The following is a 25,822-nucleotide window of genomic DNA, read 5'->3' on the forward strand; positions in this document are numbered from 1 at the left end:
TAAAGTGAAATAAGGGACTTGTAATAACAACGGTTTCGATAAATATTTCTTATTCACTAATTTATTCACAAGGAAATATTTGTGAAATAATTTAATTCAGACTTTATTATTATAAAAATGGCATCAGATATAAGAAACCGCAGATGAATTGAAACAAGAAATTAGTCCGTCGCACAAATAAACGAGTTTCTTTTGAAACAGTGATAACCACAATCACCGGGTATTTTTGCTTCTGGCGCCGAAGTTTCTTTGGCACAATCGAGTTTTCTGAACAGCTAAAAATCAAGGCCACCGAAAATAGATCTATCTTTCGGTGATCTCTGTATAATGCTGTATGAGCCGCCGCCCATGAAACTTTAACCACGGCCCGGTGGTGGTCTATCCTATATCGTTGTCTGATGTACGATCATGGCTAACTTTAACCGTAAATAAAATAAAAACTGCTGTTTGGTATGTTTGTTGATTGGAGGGTGGATGATCAACATACCAATTTGCAGCCCTCTAACCTTAGTCGTTTTTAAGATTTGAGGGCGGACAGAAAAAGTGCGACAGAAAAAGTGCGAACGGACAGACAAAGCCGGCACAATAATTCTAGTACCTGCTTACCCATTAAGGTAAGTCATTTAGATCTCCATGTGCAGTTAAAGACCTCACAATGACCAAAGAAGTGTCCACACTTACTGGGAATAAGTTGCTAGAAGAAAGAAAATATCAATCAAAATTTTAACAATTAACCTCTTGAAGGAAAATATATTTACAAAAATATCATAAATCTACTTTTAAAGAATCAAAAAGAAAATAATAAAGCATTTCCAAACACCTTTAACATGGTAAAGAAACTAAAATATGGTTTACAAAGTACCGAAGCCCGAAGAACGACGTAAAAAGAAGGAACAAGAATCCAGACCGACAACTTTTGATTTCACGTACGCCAAGAGACGCTCGCATTTTTATGCAGGGTTCCCCCCTTTTTTTCGCCACAAAACTGTTATTTCAGCTATTTGGAGGAGCAATGAATGGACAGTCAGTGGACACCATTCTCCCCCAAACAGAGGAAGTGAGGTCATTACTCTCTCTCTCTCTCTCTCTTTCTTTCTCTCTCTCTCTCTCTCTACAGTATTTCTTTTTTTTTACTTACAGGATTCTGCTCGCTTTTTATAACCATAACTCTCTCTCTCTCTCTCTCATTTCTTTTTTGCTTACAGGATTCTACTTGCTCTTGACTAACATATAACTCTCTCTCTCTCTCTCTCTCTCTCTCTCTCTCTCTCTCTCTCTCTCTCTCTCTCTCATAAACACTGCTTTCATTATTAAGGGCTACCTCTTTCTCTCATGAAGGAACATTACTTATTCATATCTGTTTAACCATACCTTAGCTCTCTCCCAATTCCTTTCTTTATGTGTTTGGTGCTATACTGTTCCTTATGTATAGGGAAATTACTGACGCTACCACTGTCTTTCCCTACTATATATTCACTTCACGCAAAAAGCCATGGAGTCTCCGTTTGTTTTTTATCAGCGTAAAGACAATTGACCAATCTGAGATTGCTGCGTTTTTGCCCATTACTCGTCATGTTGCGTTACTGCCAGGAATGTTTGAAGATAAACCAAAACTTACCATAACATTTGGCCATGCAAATAAGGTGTTTTACGTCGGATGCCATACAACGTACTGATTCATTTTGTGAGTTATTATATCCGCTGGCTTATTACGAATATACTTCAACCACATGTTTTTTTTATTCATATGTTTTTCATTCACAGTGTGGTAATCCAGCGTTTGTTGTACAGACTTTCCTCTCTTTTCCTCTCCTCTCCTTTGGGACCAGGTCCCACATTTATTAAGTCTGCTCTTCATCTTCTAGCTTTCTCCATGCATGGGTTATATAAGGACATTGTGTAGCCCGTTCCATCGTATGCCAAATTTGAAAGATTATCCAGCGGTTACCAGAATACAGGTATTCATTTAAGCGTAATTAAACATACACATAAAAAGGGAGTCTCAATCCCAAGTGAATTAAATTTAATGTTTGCTTGTTCTTGGAAAATGAAATTTAGATCACATTTTGTAGATTATATCAAAATCATGTTAATCATCTGTACTTTAAATGTATGTTTTCATTAACATAACTCCACAGCTGTCTGATCATAAAATCATCCAAAAGGAGTATATAAAAGGTGAATTTAATGAAAAACCATTTTAAACGTTCATTGAGGAATTTGGGAAAGTTGCCTGATTCTTTTACAACTCCAAAGAACCTCCCTTTTGCAACAAACATCCTCCGTAAATCTTCTAAGCCACAGGACACGCACCTGAACAAGCACGTAGAGGAATCAGATTCTTGAAACATTTATAGGGTTTGCTGTTAGAAGGATTTATGGGGACTGTAACATCTTTTTAGGATTCCCTGGGTCCTAAATCAGACTGCGCTATCTGATATCACCTCAGGGCGCGTGCTTAGGCCTTACAATTAGGCCTAAAGAACCATTAAAAATTCATAAAAAAGAAAGCTCTGTTCTGTACGATCTGTGAGTTGCTCCTTATAGGATGGCTCTGTCTTGTCATTTCTGTTGGATGTTCATCCTATCTTCCATGACTTGGAAGTGTATAAATCAGCATTATCTTGATTATCTACATCCTTTCTTTTGGGAAATTTATACTTCAATCTACCAGCAGATATTTACTTAAACAGTCTTTAATAAACCGTTTACGCACTGTGACAGGCAGTCTTTGAAAAAGCTACATGACCTTACTGACCTTTGGTTACTCAACCATTTAAAATTCACATATCTACAATAACCAAGTTAACAATGCACCGAAGTTTCTTCGACGCAATCGAATTTTTTGTGCAGCCGCTACAGCTTATAATCGGGCCACCGAAAACAGATCTATCTTTAACCACGGCCCGATGGTGACCTATCCTATATCGTTGCCAGAAGCACGATCATAGCTAACTTTAACTGTAAATAAAATAAAAACTGCTGAGGTTAGAGGGCTGCAATTTGGTATGTTTGATGATTGGAGGTTAGATGATCAACATACAAATTTGCAGCCCTCTAGACTCGGTAGTTTTTAAGATCTGAGGGCGGACAGAAAAAAGTACGGACAGAATAGAGTGCGGACGGGCAGAGAAACCCGGCACAATAGTTTTCTTTTACAGAAAACTAAAATCCATATCTGCAATTGTCGGGAGGCAAATGCTTTGTACTTACAACAAAATATCACATTGAAGATGGTACGAATACTTTTACATTTACATTGATTATGTGGTTGATAAACTTCACCATCCGTAGGTATCAACGAAAATGAAAAATAAGCTATAAGGGAAGAATTTTCCGGCACCATTATGCAACCATACGGAAACCGTTACTAAATATTAAAAAAAAAAATTCAGTCGTGAAATAATGGAGATTTCAACAATATCCTCTACAGAGAACAAAATCTCACTTTACGAGCAATTATGGAATAAATCCCGTTTAAGTCATGGAAAGGTCACTTTCATAGCAAATAAAATTAATGTATCTTCATGAACGCAAACAAACGCATCCGTATTGTTGTGACTGCCGCTTTCTCCATAAACTTTCGTTTCAAGAGGCGTACTCTGCTAATGCGCTCTATCATGATCTTCATCAAAACACTTATGCTTCAATAACTTCGACACCGGTCCCTTAGGAAATCGTGTTTTTGCTGTTGTTGCATCAAATAAAAGGGGGTTTCATGGTTGTCTTGAAAAAGTTCCGGTGTCTTCCTCCCCAAATTTCCTCGGCTCTTTCCGGTATACCTTATAAAATACATTGTTACGTAAACGTCTGCCTCGTCGTACTTTCTAAATAGCAGTTGTATCATTGTTTCTCTTTTTACGTTGTCGTACTGTGGATTATAATTTTTTTTTCTTTTTGTCTAAGCGAAGTTATTTACCTTTATAAATTTGTAATTTTGTTATCAATTTAATTTTCCTATCTGTGAAATGTTGCGCCGTGTTCATTCGATGTTAACATTGAAAGCACGCAATTGACATTACTCAAACCGGATCTCTCTCTCTCTCTCTCTCTCTCTCTCTCTCTCTCTCTCTCTCTCTCTTACACACACACACACACACACACACACACGAGCGCAACATAGCTTATCTCCCCTCCGTTCACGTCACATCCATTCTAAATGTACGAATTATCAACACTTTCAATATTATAGTCATTATCACTGTACCCTTTCTAAAAATACTCATAGCTAACACAGCACTGAAGACATCTTTCTCCGAGACTGAGTTGAGCATGTATACGCTCCTTTGCCTACTCGCATTCCCGAATACTTCCAGCGCTGCTAGAGATGTTTCACGTTTGTCATACAATCGCCAAAGGTACTCGTGGCATGCTGTTGTGTAATGAGGTTGTCTATTGTTACATGACGGCGACAAAAAGCGCAAGAAAAAGACTGGAAGATATTTAACCGGGTCGTTAAGAACACGAGAGCCACCAGTCGAAAGCGCTCTGCCGGCTTCTGTCGTTTCTTTATAAGGTAAAAGAAAATTCGTTGTATATATATATATATATATATATATATATATATATATATATATATATATATATATATATATATATATATATATATATTTTTTTTTTCTTCCTAAAATGAATCTTTGTTCGTGGAATTATTTCGACGTTTCACATTAAGTAAGATAATTCTTTAACTTTCGACTTAAATTACCTGTTATTTCAAAGACACTTCATTTTCTGCTTTTAAAGCAATGTTGATTCTAATCTTAAAAGCAAGATGATTTTCAATTGTTTCCAAATATCTCAGATTATTTCCAATTATTGTAGTTTGTCCGAACACTGAAACACGAAGATTAATTATATCGTTACACTTATATTTCATTCTTTTCTACCTAGTTACAAAATATCCTGGTTTTCAAAGAATTCCACTTACTATCTTTATTTACTAAAAGTTCTTGTAAAATTCTCGTACAACTTGCTGGACATAAAACACCGGAACTGAAACGTAAATAGCTAATACCACAAAGCTACTACAGTCCTTTCACTTTCGCTCCATCTCTCTTAAGCTTTGGCTAAAATACCAAACAAGGAACTGAACTAAAAATATATTCGACATTCCTTCGTATTCACCACTGGTAAAAAGTGATTTTGCTGAAGCACCATGAGAGGAGAAAAAAAAATTATTAGGATTCTTTGTTATCAGAGAGTTGGTTCTTTGGAACATGGAATGGGAGGATAGAATTAGGGGACAATGTCTCCAGAATTTACGCAGGCAATAAGGAAATGCAAATAGAAAATGGTTTGAATACATAATATGTTGCTCTCTCTCTCTCTCTCTCTCTCTCTCTCTCTCTCTCTCTCTCTCTCTCTCTCTCTCTCTCTCTCTCTCTCTCATTAGCCTTCATTTATTGATGGAAATCTCTCTCTCTCTCTCTCTCTCTCTCTCTCTCTCTCTCTCTCTCTCTCTCTCTCTCTCTCATTAGCTTTCATTTACTGATGGAAATTATTTCATTTTCTACAATAAGGGGGCATTTTGATGAGTAATCGTTGAAGTGCTATGTATGTTATAAAAAAAATATCTGAAGTATGTTTAGCTATGCTGAAAACATTCTCCTAAGGCTCACACACATAGAATGAAAAGTAGAAGAAAGAAGAAATCGCCCTGCTGTCCAGCACCACCGGAAGTGGTGGAGTTCTGTCGTCAGACTTTCCAGTACCTTTGCGGAACCACAGGAGGCCAGGGGTCAAGCCTCTGTCATTCGGGATGCACTTTCTATGGCAAATTAGAATTCTCCTATGGCAGGAATTTGTCCATTTTTTTTTCTGTGGTGGGTTTCTCTTAGGGCTTACAAGGGTGTTCTAGTTTATTTGACACAGCAATATTATCAAGTATACACAGATTAGTGCGTTCAGCTGATTTTTTGGTGTTTTAGGATTAGTATTTTAGCTTGGAGAGAAGGTTCTCAGCAAGTCATCGTAGCTATTAAAAATGCACACACACATACATTCATATATATATATATATATATATATATATATATATATATATATATATATATATATATATATATATATGCATGTGTGTGTATATATATATATGAATGTGTGTGTGTGTGTGTGTATTTTCAATAGCTATGATGACTTCAAACTTCTCGAAAGAAAAGAGAAGTTAAGAGGTTATTGTGGCTTTTAAAATACATATAAATCTGGTAAAGTGTTTAGTTGATTCTTTATATATAGTAGTATATATATATATATATATATATATATATATATATATATATATATATATATATATATATATATATATATATATATATATATATATATATATATATATACATGAGCTGTACTAGCAGAAGGTGGTTGCAGAGAAAATACAAGACGATGGTCTTTGCTACATTCGTATTATACATGCTGAATCCTGCAAAACACCTCTTCAGCAAAACACCTCTTCAGCATTGGCTGCTTCAGTAATTACACAGAATACTTATCAATATCCCGTCGATCCCGGCTACATGCACTGCGACTGCGCCATCACCTCTTTTTTTTCAAGCACATTTCATATTCTAATATCAGGAGTGTCATTCACTTTTGTTTTAGTGACTTCTCTGACTGGACATGTATGAGCGCAACACTTAGAGTTTTGCACTAACATTACTTCCACAATATACAGTAGCGTAAGTTTACTTCTAAAATTCAGTATTTAAATGTATAATATAATCCATGATCTATTCAGATCAATCTAAACAAAGTGAGCCTCGTGTATCATCCACTTTAATTCACACCGTAGGTGGACGTACGTTGCATGACATCATTTTATAATATTAAATTAGTCAATAGTTATACATTTATGTAAATAAAAATATATGATTTTATATAATAAACGGCGTTTCTTTCTCCTTAGTTACATCTGTCAAAAGCTATGTAATAATGCGAATGCTTATAGCTACTGGTGAGATTATGACTATTATGTAAGTGAATATATGACTCGCATATTTAACCACGTATGAATGTGTATGGTGAAAGTGGACAATGGGTAGGCGACAATAGTATATGTAACACGCAGGCGTGGAATGAGTCCACTATATTTCTTTTGTAAGATTCAACTATATTTCTATTCAACTATATTTCCTTTGTAAGATTCCACTATATTTCTTTTGTAAGATTCCACTAGATTTCTTTTGTAAGATTATCAACTTTCGAAATGACTATTATCCCTCATCCCCGAGGTCTTACAACCATACATGACTGATTTGTTCAGGCTTGGCCAGTGCCCCTGACATAAATTTCATTACAGATATTGCAAGATATTTTATTAACCCTGGCATCAGCGTGTTTTTTTCTTAATATATCAGGAAGCGAAGTACCGTTGACTTTTGGATTCATTTTGGAAAATAAATGGGTTGTCAGATTTGACATTTTCAGTAGAATAATTGAACTGTATGTTGACTAAAGGTCTGAATGTGCGTTAGGTCAGGACAACAATACTGTCAAAATATATGCTTGTTTGTCTTAATTTAGTTATATATATATATATATATATATATATATATATATATATATATATATATATATATATATATATATATAATATATAAAGATAAAAAGGCCCATAAAACACTATTTGAACGTTGCAACCATATATTTCGAGCACTTCCTTCTGTGCCCCTGTTCACTGGTAAAATATGGACAGATGAGATGTTGCAAGGGTATATATACAAATCATATTTAGGTGTGGCATTAAGTCTCCGAAGGTATGCAGCTGACCTGCATACCATCAGAGACTTAATGCCACACTTATTTATGCTTTGTATATACTGTATACCCTTGTAACATTTCATCTGTCCATATTTTACCCGTGAACAGGGGCACAGAAGGAAGTGCTCGAAATATATTTTATCTTCACATTATACTGTGGTATTACAGTAAAAGACATTCATATATATATTATATATATATATATATATATATATATATATATATATATATATATATATATATATATATATATACATTTATATATATATAATATTATATATATATATATATATAAAGCTATTTGTGTGTGCATATCTCATAGAGAATTTGTTTTTGTGAATCTTGAAAAATTTACATTTTTGTAAAACAATCGATAGCTCTTAGTCAAATTTATCCATCAAAATAAAGAAACTTATTTTATGTCGCTAATACCTTCCACGTATTACTCTTAGGTCCTGGAGATGCTTAAGGAGGCCATGGAGGAAGACGGAGGGGGTCCTGCAGGAGATGAGGACGAGGGCAGTGACGTCAGTGGTTATCACAGCGATTCTGACTCGGCCATCATGATGTCAGGGAATTCCCCTTATGTCAGCAAGCACGCCAGATTCAATTTCCTCACCAGATCAGGTAAGGCGAATTAATTATAATATTAACTGTGCTTGGGATAAATACACTGTTGTATTTATTAGGTAAGTTGGTGTGTATGTATTTAACAGGGGAAAATGCCGAACTTTCGTGTACTGTAAATTTTTTAGCTTTTAAACTTTTATCTAATTTCGTTCATTTTCGTCTGCATTTTTTCCCGTTCCATTTATTTATTTATTCATTTATTTATTTACTTATTTATCCATTTATTTTGTACGTAAAGGCCTCTTATAAATCATGGAGTTTCAAGACCCAAAAAATTTTCTTTAAGAGATATGTTCTCATTTCAATTTTTTTCCTTAAATCGAAAAAAGTGACAACCCTTGAACTGCCAAGCAAAGTCACTTGGAAGACGGATTAGGTTTGAACATAATCACCTCGTCATTCGTTCTCCATTTGCATTCGTAATGACGTAATTGCTTCCAGATATCTATAACAGTTACTTTCTCTCCTCTTCAAGCACTGAGAATGGCATACTACTTATCTCTGCTATGAATTTTAGTTTATATATATATATATATATATATATATATATATATATATATATATATATATATATATATATATATATATATATAAAATTCGCTTCTTGAATTTTTCCAGTTCAATAACGACTTTGATTTATTGCATTTGTTGTTGTTTGCGTATTTTATGAACTACAGTATTACCGGATACACATACAAATCATTAAAGAATATCTCATTTGTTACTATTAATTCGCTCTCTAACGGATGATAATTTTCGTCGAAACTTTTAAAAGATTTTTCATCCCGAACCATGTGAAACTTCACAAGAAGTATAACAGTACTTTCTTTTAACCTTCGCATGCGTGAGAGAGCGACAAAGAGAAAGAGATTACACTTCAGTGTAGTATTTCTAACAAAAGAAGCAATGTTTTCAGTTGAATTCAAAATAATCGGTTTCATTTCATGGGCAGAAGAAATAAACGTAATTTGGCCTCTCATTCCATTCATCGGAAGCAGAGAACTGGAAACAGTTAATGACAATTCGTTGTGGGACCTTAAGGCGTGACTCTAGTGGCTTCTATTCCATGTGTGTGGGATCTGACACAGAGAGAGAGAGAGAGAGAGAGAGAGAGAGAGAGAGAGAGAGAGAGAGAGAGAGAGAGAGAGATGATTTGGGGTGTGGTGGGTGGGAAGAGTCCGAGTGGATGTTTTCTCCGAAATCTAAATGGAAAAAGTGACCGAAAAGTCTTACTGGTTTGTGCCATTGCTTTGAATCTCTCTCTTTCTCTTACACACAAATACATATATAATATATATATATATACATACATACATATATATAATTTTTTTAAATAAACTGTTTACATATATTTAACATAGAGATTGTTCCTGAGAAAAATCAACTCAATAATACCTGCAACACATACACAAACACTCACATTAAAATATTATATATATACATACACACACACACACACACACACACACATATTATATATATATATATATATATATATATATATATATATATATATATATATATATATATATATATATATATATATTGTATATATATATATATATATATATATATATATATATAATTTATTGAATGGTTCGTTTTTTCTGATTATAATAGATTAAAAAGAGTAATTTATTAGTGTTCCTAAAATTGTTTATATATGTCTCTAATAACAAGACTGTATATTACCGTCCCGAAAGATTCCCAGAACTGCATCTCTTCCAAGAACCCCACATGCAAATACCCATGACGATTTCGTAAGCAAACATTATCATTATTGTTGACTGACGGGTCTTAAATCAAGCAATATTTCTTGCATCAGTGGGTTTAAACGTTGCGTCTTTAACGCGCACATTTTATGGCATCATTTGGCATCTTTCTATCAAACTTTGCAGCAGCGAGCAATTACGTTATCCTTGTCCGTGACATCTTGCTAACGAAAATATATGACTTCAAAATTGCCTCTGCATATGAAAAATACTGGCAAGTTGGTGCAGTGTTAAGCTGCACGATGTCTACAGATTTTTACGGATGCGAGAAAAAACTCGCATGCAATTTTTTGCAAAACTCAGCGTTTTTTTTTTTTTTTGGGGTGGGCGGGGAGGGGTAATCCGTTTTAACGTGCCAGGTATTGAGGTTTTCACTTTATCGCCGACCTTTATCAGTGCCTCTGACAAAGACAAAAGACAGCAGGAAATTGCTGAGAGATTGCCGTTGGGCAATTCGCGCTTCAGTCATTACACTTCATTATGCGTGCAGCGCTTGTGGTGGAAAGCACTGAGCAGGGCAAATTATGGTTTATCTCGCGTGGTACAAGGTCGTACTGTTGGGTCTTATTCGTCTTAATTTTGTCTGGCATAACAAAAAGACGGCGAATAAATCAAGACGGAATAATTACAAGACAAACAAAAAAAATACTAGTTATTTTAGGATACAGAAAAAGAAAAAATCTCGAAACAAGTAAAAATTACAAAATCCCCAATAGTAGAATTATGAAGATAAAAGATTTTATACAAAACAGAAAACCCATCAATACTTTAGGACTGATTCGCAGTAAACTTAACAGATGCCTTTTTAACGTAAAAGCACAAGAGAAAAGGAAGGCAAGTATGTTTAACTGTATATTACAAAACTTGTAAAAAGGCGTATTCTAAAAATACATCATGTGCCGTTGGTTACGATAACGTATGTTCATAATAGGCATAATCGTCATTACCTAGTTCGAGATAACTGAAGACCTGATGTAAGAATAATATCCAGTACACGACGATTTTCTGTCTAATCAGAAGGATTTAAGAAATCACTTTTTGTAAATATTTCGATCAACTGCAAAAGTTAATCTTCCACATAAGTATGAATAAATATAATGTCCAAAATAGGAATTGAAATCAAGATCAGAATTGCTTTCTTATTACAACTTTTGAACATCACACTGATCATTGCCATAACCATCTCATGAAGGGTCTCATTCTTACCCATTGCCTAGCACATCAGAATCACAGCACAAGATGAATATTATAAACATTATACCAGGCCAGGTGAGAATGAAACATACCCGTGTTAGTGGACAACAGTTTGTACATCTCACTCATCCCATGTGTTCCCTTACATCTTTCCTTACCTTCTCTGACCACCCAACGCACCTCATATCCGGCATTACAACAGAAAAAGAACGTAAAGAAGAAAAAGAGGAGAAGAAGAAGGAAAGCAAATACTCATTGTGCTCTGAATTCGGAGCCTAAAGAACCCAACGGAGCCTGACGAAGGGCACGCCTACTTAGGGCGTGGTTTAGGTTAAAAGAAAAGAAAAAGGTTATATTTCTCTACATTTGATACGAAGAAAACGTATCTGCAGTAAAGGTTTCAACAAACTGAGAGTCAGTTTGGAATGGAAGACTCCTTAAGTATACAGATTATCTCACTTTTATAATGACATACTTTCAAGGTTCGTGTCATCTAGTAAGAAGGGGATCACACTTCTCTCTCTCTCTCTCTCTCTCTCTCTCTCTCTCTCTCTCTCTCTCTCTCTCTCTCTCTCTCTATATATATATATATATATATATATATATATATATATATATATATATATATATATATATATATATATATATATATATATATATATATATATATATATACATACATACTGTATATATATATGTACATATGCATATACTTATACAGTATATACTGTAAAAACATATATATTTATATATATATATATATATATATACACATTATAAATATATATATATATATATATATATATATATATATATATATATATATATATATATATATATATATATATATACAGTATATACACAGGAGATTTGAAAGATCCAAGCGTTAATTGGTGACTGTGTGAGAAGCTGTATTAATTGAGAGAGACAGAGAGAAACTATAGTATTGCCATAGGTATCACAAAAAAATTTTGACTTTTACAGCACAAAGCAATAGCCTTAAGGAATAACGATTACAATCATGTAGCTTTGTAGTCAGTATTTCATGAATAGAAACGAAGACACACCAAAACATCAATGAGAAGAGGTGTTCGGAATACGCCTACAATATAAATGCTCCCACATCTTGTAAGGTGGAAGTGGTCTGTTCAAAACATGACAGATTTGGGGTAAAGATGATGTACCCTATCAGATCCTGTCAGTCATCACGTCTCCAGAGGTTAACCTTCCCAAATAATACCCTACGCAGTGGCTTTCGTCTTGAGGTTTCCGAACTTTCAATACCTACGCGTGTGTTCGTGTGCTAGCGCGCGCTCGCTCGTCGGCTGCGTAGCTAGTCGAGAGCTTGACTTTCTCGTAGATCTCTCTCTCTCTCTCTCTCTCTCTCTCTCTCTCTCTCTCTCTCTCATATGATAACCTTGCCGGCTTCATTCCGAATATCAGTGAGTCATGTGACCTAATTTATCTTGCCCAAAGGGTATGAACTCGAAGTTCATGCAGTGTTCAGTTTTCAAGAATTATTATTTTTATATATGGATCCTATGCCTATCCCAGTACTCTCTGAATCCGGTACCATAGGACAAGGTCCTTGTCATAGGACGTCAAAATCCTTTTGGGAGGTCACTCTCCGTCATTCTGACCACAAGGTCGGATAAAAGATGAGGACTGAACTTAAGGCCAACACTAATTAGGAAAGAACGAGGCACCGCTGTGATCATATCTCAAGAATTAAGGATACCTCGATATTAACTTTAGAAATTTCTTCTTATTCCTTTGTGATGTCATTGTTTGTTACCAATTAGTTCATCTGTCGATCAGAATGTATTTTTTTTCAATATCAGTTGCTCATTCGCTAAGGCTTCTTGGGCTTAACTGTGACGTATTGCCGCCCGTATGAGCACTGTTATACATTTAATATTTACGGATTCAACAGTTTTGCGTGTGAAGATGCATTATTTACTGTTTCAGAACTGTGAATTATTCTACACTGTTTTTTTTTTTTTGTTGTTGTTTACTATTCGTATGCACAAAAAATTTCAGTATAGAATTATGCACAGTTCTGAAACAGTAAATAATGCATCTTCACTTAGCAAAATCGTTGAATCCGTAAATGTTAAATGTATAACAGTTAAACTGTATCTTCGAATTTGATGCAGACCCAAGGGGTCTTATACGGACAGCAGTACATCGCTGTGAAGCCTAAGAAACCTTAGGAAATTAGCAACAGATATTATCGAAAAATATATTCTGATCGAATGATAAATTTACTTATACATATATACATTTATATTATATATTCTGTTTTTCTGAACAGTGAATAGGTCATGAATTTATTTCTGCACACATAATCGTATTCTTAGGAATGTATTTATAAAAAATAATGATAGACCCAAACTGGATCCCACGAGGGGGAAAGCAACCTGTGCTTTTTCTTGAAAAATCCATTTTTGCCTCTGTTGATACACGCAATTAAACACGCCCAGTTATGTATGTATATATGTATGTATCAGAATGAATGGCTCATGGATAGCAACCTTAGCCCAAAAAGTCTTGCTGACAACTGGAAGGTCAGCTCAACTTGGGGCCACACCCTCCAAGCGGAAAAGGCATAAGGTTTATACATTTATAACTGTATAAAATTAAGTAATTCATTTTATTTCCAATCTCACACATGCCCCTCAAAAAAAAAATTGCCGTTAAACGGTAATGACGAGAATAAGAATTCCAACTGTCTATAAAACCTTTCAGTGACGTCATTCATTGGTGACATTCTCAGTGAACTTTGAGGTGTTTTCTTTTGCTAAGGAGAGAGGTCGTTGACCTTTTCCCGTATAATCTAATAAAAAATAACTATTTTTAATATATATACATTAGCCCGTTAATGACGTTGAAATCCCCTTCTTTTCATGATACTCTTCTTTGATAACAAACCTAATGAGGAAGAGTTTAAAGAAATTCCGGAAAACTACTTATGAATTAATCAGTCTAACTAATATCATTTTCAAGTTACCTTTCATAACTAATGTAACAAAATCCTTCTCCATCTGTTCCAGTTTTTTCCCTAATGCGTTATGCTCTGATTCTTCTGAAACACTGAGTGCCTACCAAGTTATCATTGAGCTCACGTTGTAATAGTCCTTTCGAGTCACGAAAGTTTTTATGAAATCCTAAGAGGATTGACAGATTTATTAAGGATTTATTAAGTATATTTAAGGAAGACAAAAAACGTTTGGAAGCAATGTATTTGGGGGCGGGGGCAAACTGGGATGGACTATAAAAATGGGTTGGAAGACCTTGAAAGAAAAGGAATAAATAAACTGGAAAATAAAAAGGAGAGAACACAAAAAGAGAACAGTAAGATAAGAAAGAGAAGGAGGACTGAGTACTTCTGAGGAGGAGGAGGAGGAGGAGGAGGAGGAGGAGGAGGAGGAGGAGGAGGAGGAGGAGGAGGAGGAGGAGGAGGGTGGAGTACTTCCGAAGAGGAGAAGGAGGTAAAGGAAGAGAAGGAGGAGAATGCGAGGAGGAGGAGGAGGGTTGAGTACTTCCGAAGAGGAGGAGGAGGTAAAGGAAGAGAAGGAGGAGAAGGCGGAGGAAGAGGAGGGGGAGGAGGAGGAGGAAGAGAAGGAGGAGTGGGAGGGGAGGAGGAGAAGGAGGAGGAGAAGGATGCCCGAACTGGAGGAAGAACGTTTAAGGAAAGTCTGCAGGAGAGAGTGTTTGTGCCCAACGGGTATGTATCTTCAGCACAACCGGTCGTCTGGGACGGATCATTTTTACTCTCTCCGTTCATACAAGGAAAGATGACCCGATCTGGAGTTTGCTTCATTTTATCTCTCTTGCATTGCTTCTTTGCGTACGAACACGGAATTAATGATATTCGCCCTATAAGCACTTCAGCGCTTCGTTTCATTCCATGGGTCTTTCATACATACAGTATGTGTATATAAGAATTTTTTTATACATATGTGTATATAGGAATGCTGTAAAATTAAAAGCAAAACTGATTATATATATATATATATATATATATATATATATATATATATATACATATATATATATATATATATATATATATATATATATATATATATATATATATATATATATATATATATATATATATATAATAAGTTTTGCTTTCATATATCAACAGTTTTGTTTTTAATTTTACAGCGTTCGTGTTCATCATTTTAATTTTCCTTCGCTTGTTCGACACCCCCCAGTGTACATGTTTTATATTGTACCATTATTTATGGAAAACAGTGTAGCCTATACTAAGTGTAAGTATTAAATAAAGCATGAATCTGTTCTCCAGTTTTCCAAACAGCAAACCCTGTATATTTATTTGAGTATTACAGTATTTCGCTCTCTGAGTATCTTATGTTTTCGTTCAAGTCTAGTCTCACTTCTCTCTCCTCGATCCGATTTCAAGAGGCTGGTCTCCAGCTATTAAGAGACAATCTTTGTCCTATCATTAATATTTCATATTTTCTTCTATGACGGAAATAACAAAGTGATATAATATATAAAGAGTATATGGAATATGGAAGGTGACACAGTGGAGTGCAAGATTTTCTGCCTTGCGAATGCCTGAGAATACAGGTGAAAGACCTCGGATCCGCTAGTTCATTTTACTATATTATAGATATGTATATATATATATATATATATATATATATATATATATATATATATATGTATATATATATATATATATATATATATATATATATATATATATATATATATATATATATATATACATATACATGCATATATATAAAACACACACACACACACATATATATATATCTCTTTAGACAGATAGAGAGAAAAGGGGGCGTGGGGTAAACACATGCACGAACGCAAGAAGTAATAATTTCCGATAAACAAGGCTTTGCGGCTGTTGCAACAAGTATGAGAGATATCATCAGGAAAGAGTAACCGGGACCACTGTACTGAAACCTTAATTCCAGGCTCCTTGTTCATGGTTGATGGCCGAACCAGCCGCTAGAAATCTCCTTCCAACTACATCATAGAAATCTCCAGACTCTTAATATCTCGAGTTTCACTGAGGGTGCTCCAAGGAGGGTGATCTAACCTCCTTGGGTGCTCCATAACCCATCCTCAACCCCACGCCCCTTACCCCTGTGTGTTTTTTTTTTTTTTTTTTTTTTTTTATCTCGACGACGTTTAAACTCACTCTCCCATTTCCTACCCGCTTGGGTGGGTGCAGCAGATCAGGCTAGGTAGGTAGTAGCACGTGGAGGTATAAACTTAGGTTGCATAGCTAGAAATGATAGCGAAAGGAAGTATGAAGCTCATTCACCATCATTACTCTCTCTCTCTCTCTCTCTCTCTCTCTCTCTCTCTCTCTCGTCACTTAGGACAGAAAAACCTATAATGTTCAACACTGTATCAATAATGACAGTCACAAGAATATCCCCAGTGGAAAATTTGAGTTGTCCATTCCTTGTCTTGTAATTTTTCTCTTACTGCTTACATTATGTCTTTCAATCTGTATTCCATAGCCAAGTTATCATAGTTACTGTTTTCACTATTATAACCATCATCAACCATTTTTTGTGTGTTATTATGGAATCTAAACCCCACAGCAAAAATACCTCAGTCCAAAATCCAAACGAATGAAGGAAATATATTAATCCAAAAATATCACTCCAGAAATGAATGGTCAAAAATGTAAACAATCCAAGGGAGTAACTAAAAGAAGAAAGCTATTCCATCCATCTTCGAAAAAAAAGATCTAAATAAAAACAAGTACTGATGAAAGACCAAGGAACCGACGAAAATGAAAAGTGGTCCCGGGCAAGTGAGAGTGGGCGTGGCTGTCGATCCCAGGCTTACGTACTATTGGCCAGATATCACGTCTACTCTTTTACTACGTGATAGCTGGTAGTTCGTATCTCATCCTTGTTTAGACTGGGATGTTTAATTTATTTTATGTTTCGTAACTGGTTAACGATAAGATTATTTCTTCTTTGTTTGTATACGTCTCCATATATTATCATTTCATGCACGTATTCATTGGATGATGTTCTACTTTATTGTTTGTTAATATATATTCAAGACTTTTAATGCGGATTTACATTTTATTATCCTGTTACCTAAATGTCAGAATTTAGATGATTTTTATTGAGGTGTTGTTATTATAACACGAAAATGATCATTCTTAGTAATTTTTTCTTCTGTCGCTAGTCACTTGAAGTTAAGAGGTGAGGCTAATTTTGGCTTCACTGATTAATTTAAATAAATATCGGTTGTACTTTTTCAATGACAGTTACTGATCTGATTATCACTCATTAATTCTGTTGCTGCTACTGAAGATCAACGACGGTACCCAAATTGAATCAATGGTTCGGGGTGAAAATTTAGCACAAAGTGCAAAGGGATACTTCAGATTTCCTATTTTTGAGATTGAAAATTTAAATCTTGCACAACTGTGGAGAGAGAGAGAGAGAGAGAGAGAGAGAGAGAGAGAGAGAGAGAGAGAGAGAGAGAGACTTCATGAATTTCATAAAACAAAGGCCTTACTAACAAGAAACCAAGTGTGCTCCTTATGCAAACAAAACCTGAAAGCATAAGAAACCTAACCGTTAAGAGAATTGCTTTATAGACTCAGCTGTGCTAATAAAGAACAGTAAAACTGAAAGAAATCAACAAACAAATATGCGGAAATTCTCGAGAACAGATGAGAGAGAATGAATGAGAAAACCCAGAGGCAAAGAAGCAGAGAAAGTGCCTTGGAAGAAAATCATATAGCAAATAAGAAAAAAAAAAAGTTGCAGAACGAGAACTTGTAATAATCTCGCGCGACGAGAGAGCTCTCGAACCTTAAGCAAGATCTCGCTTTTCCTACATGGACAGAAGTCGGATGTATGGATAAGGTTTTATACGCTGTTGAATCCTTAGTAATTACTCATATACTTTTAGGAGACGATAAACTAACACTTTACACTGTTACATGAAAAACCTCGTACGTCTCTGTTGAACTAACGGGCAATAAACTCGGGCTAGCGACCTCATCCCAAAAGAAATTTGCTGAGCGCCGAAATGTCAACACTCCCTGGAGCCACCCACTCTTAGGAGAAAAGGCGTATAGCTGAATACATTTAAAGGAACGGCTACGCCATCGACGTCGGGCTTGAGGGCTTGACCTTTTCCAAAGCCCGACCGAGTACCCATCAGTCTTCTTCCTCTGTGATGGAAGGATTCTTCATACTGTTTAAAAATATAAAACAAAAAAGTTTAAGCATTAATCGATCAGGTTATTCAGGTTCAAAGACTCCTCCCCAGGAATAAATTGGTGAGGACAGCATCAATGAAATTCGTAGAACATAGAAAGACGAACAAATGACCCTAACTCCTGATGTTAATTCACCAAAGGTCATAGTCTCAACGCCAGGCAAAAGAACAGACGTAAACATTTATACTGACAGGACAATAACAAGTATAAGGCAGTAGTATTTACCTGATATTTTCGCATATCAGCGACTTTCAATTCACATAATAATGGGATTTTTGCCTCGGGGACCTCTTCTAGAATACGGATAGGTAACGGGAAATGAAACGACGTTTGCACTTACATATCATAACACCATTTCTTAGAAACCTGTCCTATTGAGACGTCAAAGAAACAAGCTGAACTGCTAGATCTTTAACTTTATTTTCATGAAAACACATATCTGTTATGCTACTGCACCTTTATTCCTCATTGTTCAGCCTCCTGTAAGTGGACGCAGCATTGGAACCAGGGTATTTCGCAAAGGCTATCCAGTTTAATCTTGACAAAATTCATTTCAATAGAGTAATTCAGAAGGCAAATACAGGGAGCGCACAGATAACCTACTTGCAACCAGCCGTACCCTGAGTCTTGCGCAACAAAAACCCCAAGAGAAAAAAAATATTTTCGTTAAAGTTCAGAGAAAGACAAGAATGGAAAGTTCCTTAGAGAGCACGACAAAAAAATTAGAAAGAAACCCGTGGTAGGCTTTGTACGCATGCGCTGGGGCTACTAAAAGAAAGTTAGTTTTCTTCTGAGCTTCCTCCTCCTCCTCCTCCTTCTCCTTCTCCTCCTCCTCCTTCAGAGGGCAATGCACCTCTTTCGTCTGGAGATGCCCGGCGTTGAGGTGAGGAGAGGCGGAGGAGAAATCCTTACCTGGATGAGGAGAAATCCCCACTTAGAGTATATTTCGAAATATGGGATCCTCTCTTGGGAGGAGGAGGAGGAGGGGTTCAGAGTGAGATGGGGATGCTTGGGTCAGGTAGATGTCTGTTTGGGGATTACGAAAAATGCCACCTGTTGTAATTACTGCTCTCTCTTAATTTTATATCCTCAGTGGACATTCCTTTTCAAGTGATTACACTTTCCTACTTATTTTGAACAAGAAGCCTTTGGTTATTAATCATGTCATAAAACTTGTTCCCGCTGACAAATATTCTTAAGATTACTTAAGAACATTGGTTTCCGTAAACAACTGATTAATTCATTCAGCTCTTATATCACGGTAAGTAACTGGAAATGATAATGAGATTTACGTTAGCTGTAGTGTCACAACCTCTTCACCCCCCCACTTCCACACACACACACACACACACACACACATATATATATATATATATATATATATATATATATATATATATATATATATATATATATATATATATATATATATATATATGACAGAGAGAGTGAGAGACACAGAGAGCGAGTAAATTATTAAATGCATATCTTGCAAGTGAAACTGATAATCAGAAACCCGAACACTGATTCGAAGTCATCAAACCGACCTTTGACTAAGGGAATGCTAAAATAAGGAAAGTAGAAACGTGTGACTTAGAAGGAATGGAAAGTATTGTCGACTTACAAAAGTTGCGGAGAGAAAGAGAGAAGGAGGGGGGTGGGGAGGAGGCAAAGAGGTGGGTGGCAACTATACCTCAGACACTGCGCAGACGTTTTCACTAGTGCCAAGAGTGGGCGACTGCCGCTGCCCAGCCGTGCCCCACATAGACCCAATCTGCGGGGAGTGTAGTCACAGTCAAGTTCACTGCCACGCATTCGAAGGCTTTCCTTCCTGCTTAAGGATCTCCCTTCTCCATTCGGTGCCCATACCATGGCATTCTTCGCTGATCATTTTTAACATTTTTTTATTACTCGACTTTATCGTCCCTCCCCTTCCTCATAATTTAGCCCGAGTCTCTCTAAATTCAGTCAGGTCTTGTTTTCCTCCGTTGATTTCGCCCTGTCATGTCTGGCGCAATCAATCGAACTTTTTACATGTTCTTAAGTTCATCGACTGGTCTAAATTATTTATACTTGTTCAAGTTCGCTGACTTCTTAAAACCCCCTTGGGACGAGGATTCTGCAACTGACTTTTAATGCTCAGTTTTTAGTCCGTGTAAATCGTCAGCACAGAAAAGATATTCGTCCACCTTCCATTCAACAAAGAGATTACTTTCAGGATCATAATCTTCTTCCTTACTTACACAGAATTTGTAACGACCATCGGGGAGCTCTCAAGTGAATCTGTAAATGTTTCCTGAGTACGAACGTAATTTTTCTTTGACATCAATTCTCATGGAAACAGTGAGGATGCAAATACCTGTAAGTATGAGTGTTTAAGACACGGTGTGCGGATCTACGCCTGTTAGACAGTTAGATTGTTTTTCAAATGAACGCCGAAAGGATGGGTAGCTCAACACCTCTAACTAGTTCAGTCCAGAGAAATTAAAGTAAATAATCAAAGAGCAGGAGAGACGTCATAAATCGACGGATACAAGACTAGGAAGAAGCGTTTAACGCCCTTGCAAACGTTACTGAAACTTACAGAGAACTCTGGTATGAACGGCAATGGGTCACAATGTGGCATCAAGAGGCCATTGTAGCCACTGAATGAATGAGTTAATAAAAACGGAAGAAGGGAGAGAATTCCGTGGATTATCAGTAAGAAGTGAGCAGCGCAAAACCAAGTATTCCTGGGTTGTTGATTTCAACACTTGTGAAGTGGTGCAGTAACTCACTGACTGAGGACAAAACAGCACTATTACGGTAAACAGAGTGTGATTCAGTGAATGAAGGGAGCTGTGAAAAACAAAAAACCTAAATTGTTATTCATATTTGCATAAGTCAAACATCTTATCCTAAAAGGGCGAGATTTCTAGAGAAATCCTTTACGGGAAGAAGACTCTCACAGCCATTAAGATGGTCGAGTTTAAGCTCTCGCATTTTCATGCCAGTCGGTTCTATAACAGAATCTCTGATTGCCTGCCAAAGGATATTTAGACGCTCAGTGAATCCTATGCAAGGTGTGTCTGAGTGTATGTGATCCGAATTCAGCGTCAATCATCGAGTTGTGTAAATGAATGATGCATTTCTTTGCGTAAAGACGAACCACAATAAAATCTTATTGCCATCGTTTACTTAACTGATCACTGTAAAATGAGACTGATTTGGGAATTTTTTCCATGAACTTTGATTATAGTTCATGACAGATTATTTTTCTCTCTTACTTTCCTTGTTGAAAATGTTTCTTTGCAGTTCACGTGATCGTTCCTTAGGTGACGTCCTTGTTCATTTATCTCTTATCATCTTGTTATGATCATACATACATACATATATATATATATATATATATATATATATATATATATATATATATATATATATATATATATATATATATATATATATATATATATATATATATATATATATATATATATAATATAAGCCGCAAGAATCAATGTCGCTGTTTACGATACCGTCATCATACTGGGCTTTCCGTCTGCAGTAGGAAAAATGATCGTCCCGTCTCCACTAGTTTATAAATAAACAGGGCACGAACTCGGGTGAGATCACTTTCAGACTCGTGCATTCATGATGCCCCGTAAGTGAAACTCGAACTACCACTACTACTACCCTCGCGCCTTCTTCCATCTTCATCTTTGTCTTCTCCCTCTTTAACTGTTTTCATTTAGCATCGACTCTGTTCGCCTTTTTTCTTGCGTCTTAAGCCTGTGTCGTGTTATCAACTGAATTATTAGGTGGTCTTGTTCTGTTCCTTCTTCTACATCATTATCATCATAATAAGTTTCACCTTTATCTTCGTTTACTCTCTCGCATTTTCCTATGTCTTGGAACTTCTGTATTTCATTATCATCACCGTCATCCCTATCTATACTCTAAAGTCTGGTTGACTAATACTGTCAGAATAGTAGGAACCTCAACTTTGCATTATAATCGTCTATAATATCATTATCTTCACCCATGCCTTACCTCCCAAGTTAACTTCACTTTCTCAGACTATAAAAATATCCAAAACTTTTTTTTTAACTCCTCCTCCTCCCCCCAGAGGGCTCTTATGGTCTACTACCAGACCGTCGTCCAGACAGACACCCTGGAAACTGATTTTAGAACTTGGCTCTCGCCCCATGGAAAGTAACAGTTGGTTACTAATGCGATGCCGGGTCTTGCCCGAGTGAAACTGTCGCAGGCAAAACCTGCTGCCCAGCATCTCGTCAAACTTTCTTCGTCGAAGTAGAGGGGCCGTAAAAATCAACTCTGCAGGATCTATGACCTCGTCACAGAAGCCTGCAGGGCGATAAGGTGAAATTAAAATGGAAAGTGTTGCTATGGCAGCAATAACTGGATATTTGAAAGCCATGAGTAAGTGCAAACTAATTCAATTAACAGGGTTAACGTATTATAACGTGTTGAAGTCATAAAGACTTAACACGTTAGCGTAACGAACAGCTGTAACTGCGGTTATAATAATTGTAGATGCAACTCTTTCTCAATTACCAACATTTTGCACGAGACCCACCGATACTAGGAAGTAGGTTACATCTCGGGAGACACCCATATATACAGTATGTATATATATATATATATATATATATATATATATATATATATATATATATATATATATATATATATATATATATATATATATATATATATATATATATCCTCTCGATGGGACAGCGTCATAGATAATGAAACTTACTTCACTGACAGAAAATGTCAGTACTTGTATGTGATTAGGTCACCGGTTCTCGCCGGGTTTCTAATGAATCTGTTAGATAATACACAGCTTTGGAAAAGCTTTGAGTATAAGTCTGGTTGGATAAGTTCCTCAGAAGAGAACTGAATATTAAACAAGTTAATTTGAGAGCAAGCCTTTAGAATGGAATTCTTAGACCATCTTTGTTCCTACCCTAACTTTCCACAACGTTCGTATTCGTATTTGTAAGACTTTTTATAGTAGTAGGCCAGCCCTAGGAGAGTTAATATTAACTCAGTGGTCTGGTTAAACTAACGTTAAAAAAAAAAAAAAATAGTAGTGAGACTGAACTCAGCGCGTGTGCCTGTGCCCACTCTAGCTCACTATTTGGAATTTCCGTACTCGGTCTTGTACCTCCTTATTTTAATCTATAGATCTCGGAACTGTCAATGTCAGGTCAGCCCAGGTTGACGCACTGGCCATAGAAACACAGATGAAGTCTATTGTTTCCTTACATTTTCTTGAGATGTTTCTGTGTTTGGAATTTGACCTGTTCTCAGACTTAAGCTCTTCCTATAGACCTCGTTACTTACATCTCCCTTCCAAGGAGAAATAATTGGTTTTCTTACAAAGGTCTGGTGTAAGGCTGAAAAGAAATTAACTCTCTCTCTCTCTCTCTCTCTCTCTCTCTCTCTCTCTCTCTCTCTCTCTCTCTCTCTCTCTCTCTCTCTCTCTCTCTCTTTAGAGAGTAAAAGTCGTACAGTAAAATGATGATATTCTACTTGTCAATGGTCGTTCAGATGAGATCACAGCTGACCGCGCAGCGAACCGGAACTGTCAGCTATAAAGAATCGATGACAACTATAAAAGTCACTCGTAAAGAGAACTGGTTATTGTCATTCGGAAGGGACCAAACAAAAGGCAGAAAGGCAGGAAGAGACCTTCTGCTACATTCCAGGTTTAAGACTTCTTTGCCTGAAGGATTTTATCTAGAGCCATTCTGGTAGATTAAAGCGTGGAGATTGATCGTCTGTGATGCTAAAGGTAGTTTAGGCCTGCTGTCATTTGTGTAAAATCGCATTTACTCTCGCGCAAACACAGATTTTATGTCTTTGCTGAAACTACAAGGATACTTCTTTGAGCTTTTAAAAGGAATCTGGCTCATTTTGGAGTAACTTTGGTGTACTTTCTGACTATCTATCTGCCTGTCTGTCTTGTGCTTTTACATCTTTATTTAAGGCCTCACTTGACTTTAAGGAGTAGCATTTAAGCAGCAACTCAAGGAAATCTCAGTGGATTTATAAACTAATTTGAATTAAACTTACATGAAAACTGATAACTCATATTTGTATTCAGTACGTAATCTGTGTACAAAAAGTATAGAAAGTAGAACAGGAGCCGATAAGAATATATATATATATATATATATATATATATATATATATATATATATATATATATATATATATATATATATATATATATATATATATATATATATATATATATATATATATATATATATATATATATATATATATATATATATATATATATATATATGTGTGTGTGTGTACGAGGAACAAAAGGGTAAATATACAAACAAATAATCACTACAGATACGACGGTTCATCGTTCAGCTAAAAGTAAGGGTCCATACTGGAGTGACAGTTCACAGCAAGGAGGTGTGCCCCTTCTATATCGTCCCTTGTTTCTTTCTACTTCCTGTTTTTCACCAAGTCTCATGTTCTAATCTCTAGCCATCTCCAGTTGCCGACTCCAATCCCTCATTAACGATTCTTCATATCTTCCTAATCCTATATAACTTCAAGGTTTAAGTCGAGAAAAAATATGAGATCGCATAGCGAGGAAGACTGAAAGAGGAAATTTGTATATCTTATATTTTCACTTAAGGAAATTTCTATATTTAAATATTTTCACTTAATGACTTATTGTTCAGATATTGATGGTCACTGCAACTGTGACGGCTCATATAAAAATGAGGGTCCGTATGGAAATAAGGAATCGAAAGCCTCATCATGATCTTTCATTTTTCTTCTTCATCTCCCTAATCTTCTTTTTTCTTTGCGCATTCCACCGACCGTTGCGACATTCCAGGGCGTGGAGGAATGCGTGTGCGCCACGGTCAATGTTACTCTCACATCCTCATCTTGTTCTCGCTTCCTACTTTCTGACTTTTCTCCTTTTTTTAATTTTCTATAACTACTGATTATGAGATTTCACATATAACGCAAAATATCTTACTTCTTAGCCTTTTAGCTGAATTGCGCATTTTTCATAGCTGGCTTGATTGCTAACGTTTTGCTTTCACCCATTCTTCTCACGATTTGCTAATTTACTCAGTAAATGAAAAATGCCTCAGTCTTTAATCTTTTCTTTCCCTATTTATTTTATCCAGTTATTTCCTCATTTAAAGTTCAGTGA

At 35.9% G+C, this 25,822-nt stretch overlaps 1 protein-coding gene across 1 annotated transcript in view; it reads left to right on the forward strand.

The window, feature by feature from the left end:
* The window catches only part of LOC136846041 (uncharacterized), a 268,588-nt gene that overhangs the window by 199,261 nt on the left and 43,505 nt on the right, over positions 1 to 25,822 (forward strand). The window contains exon 2 of the mRNA XM_067116697.1: positions 8,208 to 8,382. Within this exon, the coding sequence (XP_066972798.1) occupies positions 8,208 to 8,382 (175 nt within the window). The remainder of the gene's footprint in view (positions 1 to 8,207; positions 8,383 to 25,822) is intronic.

This window comes from Macrobrachium rosenbergii, chromosome 14 (genome assembly GCF_040412425.1).
Source record: "Macrobrachium rosenbergii isolate ZJJX-2024 chromosome 14, ASM4041242v1, whole genome shotgun sequence".
In the NCBI taxonomy this organism is placed as follows: domain Eukaryota; kingdom Metazoa; phylum Arthropoda; class Malacostraca; order Decapoda; family Palaemonidae; genus Macrobrachium; species Macrobrachium rosenbergii.